The sequence below is a fragment of the Hesperophylax consimilis genome, chromosome 21, assembly GCF_061612785.1.
Source record: "Hesperophylax consimilis isolate HC1 chromosome 21, BYU_Hcon_1.0, whole genome shotgun sequence".
NCBI lineage: Eukaryota > Metazoa > Arthropoda > Insecta > Trichoptera > Limnephilidae > Hesperophylax > Hesperophylax consimilis.
This window is the reverse complement of record NC_142856.1, coordinates 21831483-21845469: the sequence shown is the minus strand read 5'-3', so window position 1 is coordinate 21845469 and position 13987 is coordinate 21831483. Positions and strand designations below refer to the sequence as shown.

Sequence of the window (13987 nt, the reverse complement as noted above, 5' to 3'; positions counted from 1 at the left end):
TCGTATAACATGGCCGATCCATCTTGCACGCCTTTCGGACAAGGTCCTGAGCAGGTGCCTTCCTCCTTCGATTCTTTGGAGAACCTCCTCATTTGTAATATGGTCTCTCCAGGAAATTCCTAACAGTCTTCTATAGGACCACATCTCAAAAGCCTCTAGTCTCCGTTTATCTCTTTCGGATATGCACCATGTTTCGCAGCCGTACATCAAGATACTCCATACATAGGTCTTGATGAGGAGTATTCTCAGTTTTAGGTCTATATTATTCGCACAATTACACCTGTGCAATTTTAATTTTCGTATTTTGTTCCGTAACTTAATCGTATTCTATATCGTAAGATTAAGATAACTCCGCAGTTATTTCATCCACACGGTCCGGCTTACCAGTGCAGGCAACCTGTGCATTGTGCAAGCATACCGGAGAATTTTAACTGAACGTTTGGAGTCAGAAAATGCTAATGCCAAATTAAAGGTCCGGTCGTCCAGGGTCCCTTGGAATTTTCAGTTACGAGTACGTATACGTTCTTTCGTGTTATGTATACGACGCGTTTAACAGCAATGGGTTGTTTCCTTCACTGTCCGTATAATGTTCCCTTTTTATTTATTTATTTATTACAATACATTACGAAATAATATTTATTACAAAATAATACATTACAAATTTATAATGTATTATTCCCAGTGAGTTTAAAAAACTCATTTCGGGAAAGACAACATTAGATTAAAGACAAGACGACAAAGGCGATGTACTACGTCGTGTAATATTTTAAATTGAGCCGCTATCAATAACAACCCTTACGTAGATGGCGATAAGGTTTAAATTCCCGCTTAAAACCATCCGCCTGTTTTGATTTTAAGTGCCTTTTATTTTATTTTGTGGATGTCCAGGCATAAATATTTAATTTTTTTTCGATCATTTTATAAATAACTTAATTTGCCACATTATACAATAAAATCATAACCGAAAATGGGTTCGTGAGTAGGAGATTTTGAACTTTAAAGCAGTTTTCATAGGCCTTATACATTATTTTTTTCTGGGCTTATAAAAAGACTTCTAATCTAAAAAATACTCGATTATTTCAAAGGCCAAGATGTATTCTACTCGCAGTATTTAATTAGAGCATCTGAAACAATTCTAGGCGACCAAATTTTCAAACCAAAAAAACATGATTTTGCATTACTACGTATGGCATCGCCTTAAAATAAATAAACGCATAAGTTATTTTGGAGTTCCAAAGAAAGAATGTGTCAGTCATTAATAAAACTGCTGAGGAAATAGCTTTCAAGAGCTTTTGCCAATATTGTTTATGTTTAATATAATTTACACTGGTTAATACTATGATTTAACATAATATTGATAATGTAGTATGTCAATTATATTATTACATCGTAAATTCAGGCGGCTACTTCCCTCTCCCTGTAGGGAGGGCAGCGCGCTGGAGCTAGAATTAGAACAAATGTAGGTAGTCATTAGTTTACACAAGAAATAATGAAAACGGCCTATGCGCATAATTAGATGTAGGGGAAATTTATATTGAAAAATATATATTAGATACTGGCATGAATAAATAAAGCTCAATTTGCCTGGACTTAATAAAGAACGGGGCGGACCTTAGTAGGGAAATTCTCGACCAAGTTTTTTTTAGTTTAAAAGACAATTTATTACATTCTGGATTTCCATTACAGGGAAGTCTATTTATGATAAATTATGTATTCACGGAGAACAGTGGACATCAGTAATTTCCATATTGCTTACATTATACAGGTTAGAACTCAGCTATACACCTTCACACACATATTTAAAAATATCGTATTTATTAAACTGAACCTATGTCGGCAGCTGAAGATTGCGTCAGTGAGACTAAAAACAGGATAATTAAAGGATCCAAAGGATTGCACAATCTCTCCTCAATGTATTCAACATTATGACAATTTATTTAAGGCTACGTAGTAAGCGTTCAACGATGGTTTGTAAGGGAGAAATATAAATACGAATGTTAGAGGGAGCGCGCTAATATTTAAAAAAAACGATAATAATTAAGCGTAAATTGTGAAAATATTTAAAAATAGAGCAAAAATCTCTCGACAAATGCTTAAATTGCATTTAAAAATACACTGTGAATGTTTTCATACCTTTAACATTTTAAATAAATAAATAAAAAGTGTTTTTAATAATTTTCGTAGCTTACTTGGCGATTTTTTCAATCGAGTGAATTTCTTATAATTACCGTTTTGGATTTACAAATGTATAGATATTATCTTCTTTAGGAGCTTCAATTGTAAAAGAGAAATGTGTTATAAATCGATTGAAATTCGGAATACGGGGGCTAAAGATGTGTACCTTCTTAAATAATTTATTATCGTAATTTTTTGCACATTGGAGAATTAATCGTCCACCAGAACCAGAGCATAGTAATTGCGAAAAAAAGTATATTTGCATCTGTGATTTGAATCAAATCAATGAAAAAATTGCAGCTTTGGAGAATCTGCTTTTTCTAAAACCTAATTTGAATTTTCGTAGGATGCTTTTAATGCCTGCGTATTTAGCATTTCAAATTCGTTATTCAAACAAAGTCAAGCAATTCTTTGTTTGCAAATATAATTCGGTTTTCATATCTTACAGAAAAGATCGCACAAAGTATGTTTACAAGTCAATATGGATGTTTAAATATTGATAACAGTAGGCAATATTCATAAAATCCAAGATTGAAAAATAATTAAATGGGTAGAAAACCATTACTTTTTTACCATTGGAACATAATGTTTTTGGGAGGCGTTCGTACTTTCTCCCAAAATATTTATCGTACTGCTCTTAGAAAAAAAAATAATTTGGAAAGTATAGATATTAGACGTCATTGAAATTTAGCCTCGATCGTTCAATCGCATTTTATATTACCTACTGAACCAGCTTCTCCTGTGACTTCATTGGTTCTTAAGACCTTGTACAGGGTTTTCCAATAAGTGGTGTTATTTTTATATTCAAAGAAAAATGCCATTTTTTAATATAAATGATCAAATGTTTATTTTATTATAAAGTAAAAGGTACGCCGTTAATAGTAAAAAATAACATTAGTCAAATGACCACCACGACCACGCCTACAGGACCATATCCTTTTCATGAAATTTTCCAAAACCAAATCGCAAAGTGGCTGCCTTATGTCCTCGATAGCCGCACGAATTCCATCTTTGAGGTCTTGAATCGACGCTGGGCTGTTGGCGTAGACCTTCTCTTTCACGTGGCTCCAAAGGAAGAAGTCGCAAGGTGTTAAATCACAAGATCTCGGTGGCCAATTGTGATCACCTCTTCGAGAGATAACACGGTCCGGAAACTTTTCCCGTAAAATATCAATGGTTTCGTTGCTTGTGTGGCACGTAGCGCCGTCTTTTTTAAATTAAACGTTGTCCAGATCAATACCATCCAATTCCGGCCATAAAAAAATCATTAATTCCTTAATTAATATTCAAAATAACACCTCTTATTGGAAAACCCTATATTTCGAATTTCTAACAGTTTATAACATATTAGCTGACGTGTACCCGGAGTTGCTGTGGGTTATCCTTAGGAGATGGACACATACCATTTCGGACTTTTCTATGGGCATTTATAAGATATACAATTCCGTAGTACATTATTTTGATGTATCTCATAAGGTTTAGCCAGCGTTAGTAATGTAAGCGCCCGAAAATATTTTTTACGACTTGATTACAAAACATCGACTTTTCTCTACTTTCTATAAATAAAACATGCATATATTATATACACAAACCTTCCGGAAGAAATTTTCTAAATGATAGTGAAAACCTTATCAAAATCCGGAACGTAGTTTAAAAGAACAAAGCGCCCAAACAGACAGACGCGGATGGCGAGTTTATTTTATACTACATATATATTTAAAGATTTCCCTTGAACGCTTAAAGTTCTAAAGTTTTTTTAAAATATATATGTTGTTTTATGCGATAATCTCTACACATGTAATGACGTGAAATTCCATCAATAGAAAAAATCACAAATATTCGCCGTAAAATTTAAAAAAACACACACACATCGGGTTATGTTTTTAGCATGTGGTACATAGACTAAATGTGGTACTAAAAAAATAACAGTATTTCTTTAAAACATTTGTCGAGAGATGTTTGCTTCATATTAATATTTTTTTTACGTTAACCCACAGTAGGGCCTGAGGAAAATGAATTTCCCTCAGGGCCTATGTCATCTTTGAAGATTCTGTGTGGAAGTTTTTTTGCGGAAATGAAGGAGAAGAAGTTCTGGGAAAGTATAAGGTATGAGGAGTGAGAAGGAATCTAGGGATCAGTGTATCCAGGAGTGAAGGACAAATGATATATACCTCCGGCTGCGGCGCTAGGCGGTGGGTCAAGAGAAATCAGTTGGAGAGGTCAAAGGGTCTCCTCAAGCCACCCTCTCCCGATCTGGCACACCATGCAGCTAGTGGGCTAGCACATACTGAACACACCTCAGCCGATTAAGCCGGGTACCACTGCAAAATCATCAAAAAGTAGCGAACCAATTGTTTTGAACTACGACAGGGGTGTTGGTTATCCAATAAATGTTTCCCGGGGCGGCGGTACCCCAAACCCGCCTCTCAAATTCAAATGGTTTAATCGAGCTATTAAATAACCTTAGACTTATTAATTATAATCTCATATTTTATATTGGCGCGCTCTTCTATTCCCTTTCAAACCATCTTCTTCTTCTTTTTGAACGCTTACTAACACAATTATTTCTGTTTGTTTCCAGTTTCTCACCAAAAGAGGGCTCGTCCTTACGGCTTCGGACTGGGCAAGAGGTCGACCTGGGAGGGCCCCGAGGAAGACAAGAGACTATCGAGAGGATATGAATTTGGGCTCGGAAAGAGGTCAGAATCTGATGGCCCGGAGGAAGAAAAGCGACTCTCCAGGGGATACGAATTCGGCCTCGGAAAAAGAGCGCCGGCCTATTCCTTCGGACTTGGCAGAAGATCACCCTACGAATTCGGTCTCGGAAAGAGGGCAGCGTACGAATTCGGTCTCGGAAAGAAGTCAGCGTACGAATTCGGGCTCGGAAAGAGGGCAGCTTACGAATTCGGCCTCGGAAAGAGAATGCCGTCATACGAGTTCGGGCTGGGAAAGAGAATGCCATCTTACGAATTCGGTCTCGGGAAGAGGGCAGCTTACGAGTTCGGTCTCGGCAAAAGGGCAGCGTACGAGTTCGGTCTCGGCAAGAGAGCAGCGTACGAATTCGGTCTCGGCAAGAAGGCATCCTACGACTTCGGACTCGGCAATAAGGCAGTAGCGGGACTCGGCAAGCGGCTGCCCATCGGACTGCTGGACTACTACGGCCTGGGGAAGAGACAGCGCGACCTCAACAGATTTAACTTCGGCTTGGGCAAGAGGTCCGCCTCCGGGGAGGTACCCTCCGAGGGCGAGCCAGCCCCCGCCGACCGCTAACCTAACTAATACACTCTCCTATATACTTTATAAATGAAGGGAACTACTTGTTAAATCTAGTCAATTTTGTGAGATACAATTATATATTATAATAAATAGTTACCTACAATAATGTTTAAGCTGATCGCCACATTTACAAGAGACATCTTTAAAGTCAATTGTTTAAGGTGCTCCACGACTTGTAGTAATGTTAACCTGACTACAAACCTTTAATACTTCATTTCGCATCCTGCAGACAAGTATTTATAAGCCTAAACTGCCCACTAGCCAAAATGCAGTAAATCCATACAATAATCTCTGTACGTATGTAACTGTTAATGAATATTTCTATCCAAAACTACTACAGCACAATAAGTAACCTCTCATAACAATAAATAATAAATGTATTTATAAAGCAAGTTGTTGAATGTTGATTACTATTCATCTCTCTAGTGTATTATTGACAGAACAGTAATGTGGGTGATATTTTTAATATCGGCGTAAAATGAGTTCATTTTTAATGTTTATTGCAATTTACAAACAGATGCCCTCAGAATCAGAACTGGCTCTAAGAAAGTTTCCTTCGAATAATAAATACTATGTTTAATTAATTCGCTTAATTCCGGTAAGAAACAAAACAAAAATAGATAAATTTTGGTTTTCATCATAATGGAAATAAAAAAGTTTTTAGTTTTTATTGTAATATTTTGGGAAATAGGTACCTCATTAAAAATATAATTGACTCTTCTGTTGTATAGCGCTTACGTCTCTCTGATTCTGATTGCAACAATGGCTAACTTGACCTATCTCCATTCTAAACTCAGAGTACAGAAACAATAATCCAGTCAAAAAGCATCAATTCTTTTCAGATTTTTGTAAATATTTTAAATATAATTTAACCTAGATTAAAGAATTATATTATAATTATTATTATTGTAATAATATTATTATGGCAAGGAAAAGTTTATTGAAAGTTGGGCATTTTTAATTTAAAAGAAATAAATAAACCGCTTCTATCAATCATTGTGTGATTTATTATAAATGTATATTTATTGGAAATGTTAGAGGTTTAATTCTAAATCGTATTTTTATAAGTGTTGTTTTTAATCATGATACATTTAAATACAGGTGATTTTAAATTCACAAAGCCCGGAATGTAAATACTACTAAAGGGTAGTTTCACCAACAAACGCCATTTCCTACTGTCTCTGTGCCAATTTGTGACGTTTACCCCTGACAAGTAATGAATGGAAATAATGTAGTAACATTCCAATAAACATTTGATTTCTAATCTTCCTAGGTTCAAACCAACGTATTTTATTTAGTCATTGGTTAAAACGAATTAGAGAGCATTCGCATTCGGGGTTTAGTAAATTTTTAATCGCTCGTTATATCGAGAATGGCAACAAAACTAATGTTCTATCCACTATTTGAATATTCTGTAAACGTAATTTTAAGCAGTAGGTATTTATGTAAATCATTTGTGTACAAATTGAATAAACCCAAATACACAAGCAGCATGAGAAAAAGTTAAAACACAGTTTTACTTCTCATGTTTGAGCACTTCTTTACTCTGGCATTTTATTCCCCTTTGCTGCTAGTGACTCCCGGCTGCAAGCTGCGAGGCAACCGACAGCAAGCAGTGACTGAACAACTTATCGTAGGTCCTGTCCATAAATAATCCACTTGTCCTCTCTCGGGTAAACTATTGGTTATTTACTACACCGTCTAGGAGATACAGGTCGCAAAGCCAGCAGACCTGACAGAATACTTAGGAGTTCTGCAGCAATAACTTCAGTGTTCTCAAAATTATTTAAACTCTCACTTAAAATTGGAAAGGTGCCAGATGTTGGGAAAAAGGTGATCGTCCACTCAATTCCTAAGAAGGGGACCGCTCCAATCCTTCAAACTATGTACCACTCCATTTCATTACTCTCAAAGATATTGGAGAGGGTGGTTAGTAACAAACTTCTCAAATACCTCAAGAATAACAACATCCTAAGCGATCGGCAATATTGAGATGAACGAAATTGATCATGTGGCGATCTGTATGGTAATGTGTTGCATATTTATGTGCAGTACTTGGAATGTTTTGGAGAAACTCAAACAGTCAGGTTAGATATCTATAAAGGATTGATAGGGGCTGACACCGGGCGCTTGACGAGAAGATACCATCAATGGGCTCCATCCAACCCTGCAGTTGGATAGCGGACGTTCTCAAGGGAAGAACAATTCAAACCGTAGTTAGAGGCTCTTCTCCACACCAAATCAATGCGGGGGTGCCACAAGGATCTGTGTTGTCACCAATGCTGTTTTTGTTGCACATCAACGATCTCATTGAATGTGCATCAATTCATTGCTTCTCTGATGGCAACACCGTTCACAAGGGTTATTTTTTTGACAAGCCCCTTTCCACATATGTCGTCCGAACAGCTTGGGAAGTTTTGACACAAAAAGTTGATCACCACTTCGAGAAGGTTCATGCCTGGGGTAAGGCCAACCTGGTCAGCTTTAAAGTCTCAAAAACCCAAGCATGTCTGATTTCAGCGAAGAGGGAGATCAATGACTGTCTGGTGCAATTTTATGAAAGCACCCTCCTTAATAAAGACTCCATTGAAATGGAGTAGGTATATCAAACCGGCTCAAGTATCGGGCTCCATAGAAGCCCAAGTAAATCTAACTTCCAAGAAATTGGGCGTCTTGTATAAGGCTAGCAGATTCTTCAATAGTAACCGACTGCTAAACCTGCACAAATCTCAAGAATGCCCAACGGTTGAATTTGGGCACCACCTCTGGGCTGGAACCCAACAATAAACAATTATTGAAGACAATATTAGCGATTCCTAAACGAAAATTTGAAACAGAAAAAGATACGGTCAAGACAGAAAAAATCAATAGATGTCGCACATTAAAATAAAAATAAGTTACATTTACACTGTCTAGATTGCATTTAGTTAGAATCTTGTGATCATACATAAAGATAGCAGCCAATAAAAATGTGCGGTGAGTATATTCGAAGTATGATACAGTTAAATATGACCGAAGAAAATATGGTCCCATTAGCTCAGTTGGTAGAGTTGTACCTCGCAAGGTAAGGGTCCTGGGTTAACGTCTTAGATGCGTCCGTATCTTTATCTGATTTTTCTGTTACAAACTTTCGTTTAGGAATCGCTAATATTGTCTTCAATAATTAAATATAATAGGTTCTACTCATTAAGTTATTCCAAAAATAAAAATAAAATAAAAAACCCACAATAAACCTATTTTTATGTGAATACCACACAAGAGTCCCAGCTGCTCCCAACCATCAGGAGTCAGTGAGACTATGGCATCCCCATTTGAGGTACGTTGCGAGGCTGAAGATAGTGGGTAGGGGAAGGAGATGGGGAGGAGGAAGGGGGGGAAGTACCTAGCTATTCAAATCTGGTCACCAAACACAGCTATAGCCATTTCAAGTAATGTTTCGATTCTGAATAGTGGTCTTACACCAGGGCAATACTGAGAGTATCTTCCATCCTGGAACATGCCACAAATATACAAAATAAATGACATAAAATTTACTTGTATGCTGGTTTAGAACCCGCGACCTCTGGATTGCTAGTCGAGAGCCTTACCCCTCTACCACGAAAGCCGTCAAACCTACTTGATTCTGTGCAATTCGTGTCCGATTCTGTGTCTGATTGACAATTTATTTTTAACAGACCGATCGAGAATATTTTTAACGATATCCAATGCACAGACGCAATATGGGCATGCTGAGTGTGTTCTACGGGTATTTCAATAATGATACATAAGAACAGGTTGTTTCTTAGACTCCGTTTTTTGTGAGGTGTCAAATAAAAAACAGCCAGCAGAAATAAGACATTCCTGTTTGGGGAATTTAGTGAGGTCAAAAAAGCTGCTAATTAACCCGTCCCATCCAAAAGTTGTAGCAATAAGTTAGTTAATAAAACACAAACATGATAATTTGTTCAGTAATAATTTATTCATTGGCATATTTGTTGTGTATTTTTCCTTTGCGCAACAGTTACTAACACTTTAGGGGAATGCCACAAGAATGTGACTTTACCAAGAGAGGACAGAATCCACTAAAGGAAACTTTGAGGCAGTGGCTTCATACTTCATATATATTATTATGTCTGTACTTTTCTATCCCCAACTTCTAGGCAGCAACTCTTAAAACGAGTGTGGAAATCGCATCTAAATAGCATCACCAATGCTTCTTGCCTTATGAAGTTAAGAGTAATTGTGTTAGAATTGAGTTTAAGTGTCTGTTAATTATAATGAATGTTAGTCACCACATTCCGAAGTCACAGTCAGTGAGGCACTTTATTTTTCAATTGTTTCAGTCAACGACCGTTACAAATACTTGTAATATGTAATATACAAAGACAATACTACACATAACACTTCAATCAAATGCCACATTGTCTAGTTTAGTCAGCTGCAAAAATATGCATCGAATGTAATTTAAACCTTCCAATATTTAATTAAAATAATGGATATCTATCGGTGGCATGAAAAAGACTTTAAATATTATAGGTCCCAGTATGGGCACGAATTTGAATCTCAATGACTTAACAGATATGATCTTATGATCATCCTTATTCAATTACATAATAAAATAAGGATGCCTGAGAATAGGTGGTACCAACACATTTTGTAACATTCATTTCACAGCTTTTGATGTTAAAAGATTGTATATTTTAGCAGCTGACAGTAAATCCATAAAATGGTTTATAATCTATGATTCTTCCCCTCAGAGTAGAGTGACATTTTCACTAACAAAAGTGACATATTTACCAAGATGCATGAATTTAGTGAGGAAAATGAGAAATGACATTAGGTAAAGATGCCGGGTGTTGGTTGAACCTACTAATGTGTACAATCTTACGCTAAATAGGGCAAACAACCATCAAATATCTACTTATCATTATTCATACAAGTACAGTATTAAAATTACCTTAGGGGCTATTTACAGTCTGCTTTACACACAACAGATTCCAGTGGGAGGGTCCGTCTGCGACAGCCAAACAGCCAGACCCAAACCAGCTAAAGAGCCACCAAATGACAAAGATTATCACTACATATTGTCACAGCTGTAATTCTGCCAATAGGCCACAAGTTGCAGCAACTGCTGATCTGCCACAATCAGGTGAAATAGGCATCCTGGACACAATGATAACAAACCTATCAAAAGGTGGCAACCTTCACTAATAATCTGTCACAAAAGGTGACTATGTCGACGTGCAAACCTCTCCGGGAGATTAATCTTAAATGTTTTGTACAATTCCAAGATTATTACATATTGTATTATAGTATATTCTATGTGGGGGAGCGTGGAGATTTTTCCCTTAGTTACTAACATCTTGTCTCTTTCAGAAAGAAACTAAAGTGCACACGTTAACAAAATGATACATGGCGGATTCGCAAGTTCCGCTAAATCAAATTCGTTAAGGAGTATCATTGCATCGCGACCTCTCCTCTAACTGCCGTCCTGTAGGCTGTTCAAACACAATTATTATATTAGTATTAATCAAAACGTCTTTCGCAATGTTCAAACAGATTGCATAATAAACTAAATCCATATAACATAATATTATAGTCATCATAAAACAAGAACTGCAAAAAAAAATTATTTGTTCCAAATGATGCCCACATGACTGCTGAAAATGACACAATAATATCAAAAGACTAAATGTTAGGTATTTTGCACTTTTCATTTCTACTCACGATAATGGTTGTCACAGATCCACAAAATGTATATATTCCTGTCCCTTTTACTTGAGCCCGGTGACTGCTGTCGCTGGATTGTCCTTATCATTTTTTTAGAAGAACCGGCTCCTTTTGGAATTTTTATCAAAAGTATTCAAAATGACATTCCAGTAATAAAAAATAAAACAAAACATTTATAACATAAAAATTTGGGCTACATTTGAGTATGTTACAAAGAAGTTCAAAGAACAGGAAAATCAGAAGATTGTTCTGTATAATCTTCTGTTTGTGAGTTATGTACATACACATAGAATAAAGAATAACACACAAAGTTCATTGTAGGCGTATTTCGTGATCCAAATATAAACCCAATTTGGGCCTATACTTCCATGCAAAACTGTGTTTTACCATAATTAAAAAATAGGATTTTTTTCCCAACTGCTCCCAACCGTCTGGAGCCAGTGAGACTATGGCATCCCTAAATGGGGTATTTTGTGAGGAGGGGAAGGAGATAGGCAAGAGGAGATGGGGAAGAGGAGAGTGGAGAAGTACTGGCTGTTCAGATCTGGTCACCAAACATGACCATTTCAAGCAATGTTTCAATTCTGAATGATATCTTCCCCTCTGGAACGTGCCGGAAGCACACTATATATAATGTTAAATAAATTGTGAAATAACACAAATAAAATTTACTCACGCACGCCGGGACTTGAACCTGTGACCTTCAGGTCGCTAGTCAAAAGCCTTACCCCTCGACCACGAAGGCTGTCAAACGAAGGCAAGATGGCGATGTACAATTTCAGGCAAGTGTGAGAGACACAGACCGCGCGCTAAAAATTCAGTGGCACATTCGCTTCCATTCAAATTTACATGGAAGGCACTTTCCAAGTCTTCTTTATTCTATGGTTACATACATATTAAGTTTTGAATTTATGGCAAGGATAAAAAAAAAATGTAATTTTGTTACATAATGTATGTATTGATATTCTGGCTCCAATAGAACCTTGGGTCTAAAAAATCCTAGCAGACTAATAAGGAAACTGACACAGTAAAAATAATCTACCTACCTACAAACAAGTTTATTATGTCACTGTGGGGATATTTCACCATCCTCCTGATAGGTTATTCATAGGATAATGCATATTTTAAATTTACGATTAATTCAATCATAAAGTTTGAGTTACAATTCGGTACACGAACCTATGAATAATTGCTATATATCGCCATATATTTCACAATCCTCCTGATAGGTTATTCATAGGATAATGCATATTTTCAATTTACGATTAATTCAATCACAAAGATTAAGTTACAGTTCGGTAAACGAACCTATGAATAATTGCTATATATCGCCATATATTTCACAATCCTCCTGATAGGTTATTCATAGGATAATGCATATTTTCAATTTACGATTAATTCAATCATAAAGTTTGAGTTACAATTCGGTACACGAACCTATGAATAATTGCTATATATCGCCATATATTTCACAATCCTCCTGATAGGTTATTCATAGGATAATGCATATTTTAAATTTACGATTAATTCAATCATAAAGTTTGAGTTACAATTTGGTACACGAACCTATGAATAATTGCTATATATCGCCATATATTTCACAATCCTCCTGATAGGTTATTCATAGGATAATGCATATTTTCAATTTACGATTAATTCAATCACAAAGATTAAGTTACAGTTCGGTAAACGAACCTATGAATAATTGCTATATATCGCCATATATTTCACAATCCTCCTGATAGGTTATTCATAGGATAATGCATATTTTCAATTTACGATTAATTCAATCATAAAGTTTGAGTTACAATTCGGTACACGAACCTATGAATAATTGCTATATATCGCCATATATTTCACAATCCTCCTGATAGGTTATTCATAAGATAATGCATATTTTTAATTTACGATTAATTCAATCATAAAGTTTGAGTAACAATTCGGTACACGAACCTATGAATAATTACTATATCGCCATATATTTCACAATCCTCCTGATAGGTTATTCATAGGATAATGCATATTTTCAATCTACGATTAATTCAATCATAAAGTTTGAGTTACAATTCGGTACACGAACCTATGAATTGCTATATATCGCCATATATTTCACAATCCTCCTGATAGGTTATTCATAGGATAATGCATATTTTCAATTTACGATTAATTCAATCATAAAGTTTGAGTTACAATTCGGTACACGAACCTATGAATAATTGCTATATATCGCCATATATTTCACAATCTTCCTGATAGGTTATTCATAGGATAATGCATATTTTCAATTTACGATTAATTCAATCATAAAGTTTGAGTTACAATTCGGTACACGAACCTATGAATAATTGCTATATATCGCCATATATTTCACAATCCTCCTGATAGGTTATTCATAGGATAATGCATATTTTCAATTTACGATTAATTCAATCACAAAGATTAAGTTACAGTTCGGTAAACGAACCTATGAATAATTGCTATATATCGCCATATATTTCACAATCCTCCTGATAGGTTATTCATAGGTTAATGCATATTTTCAATTTACGATTAATTCAATCATAAAGTTTGAGTTACAATTCGGTACACGAACCTATGAATAATTGCTATATATCGCCATATATTTCACAATCCTCCTGATAGGTTATTCATAGGATAATGCATATTTTCAATTTACAATTAATTCAATCATAAAGTTTGAGTTACAATTCGGTACACGAACCTATGAATTGCTATATATCGCCATATATTTCACAATCCTCCTGATAGGTTATTCATAGGATAATGCATATTTTCAATTTACGATTAATTCAATCATAAAGTTTGA

At 35.7% G+C, this 13987-nt stretch overlaps 1 protein-coding gene across 1 annotated transcript in view; it reads left to right on the top strand.

Moving 5' to 3' along the window:
- AstA (allatostatin A) overlaps positions 1-6119 on the top strand; it is a 195201-nt gene extending 189082 nt beyond the window's left edge. The window contains exon 3 of the mRNA XM_089644701.1: positions 4757-6119. Coding sequence (XP_089500827.1) covers positions 4757-5445 — 689 coding nt within the window. The 3' untranslated portion in view covers positions 5446-6119. The remainder of the gene's footprint in view (positions 1-4756) is intronic.
- The last annotated feature ends 7868 nt before the right edge of the window (positions 6120-13987 follow it).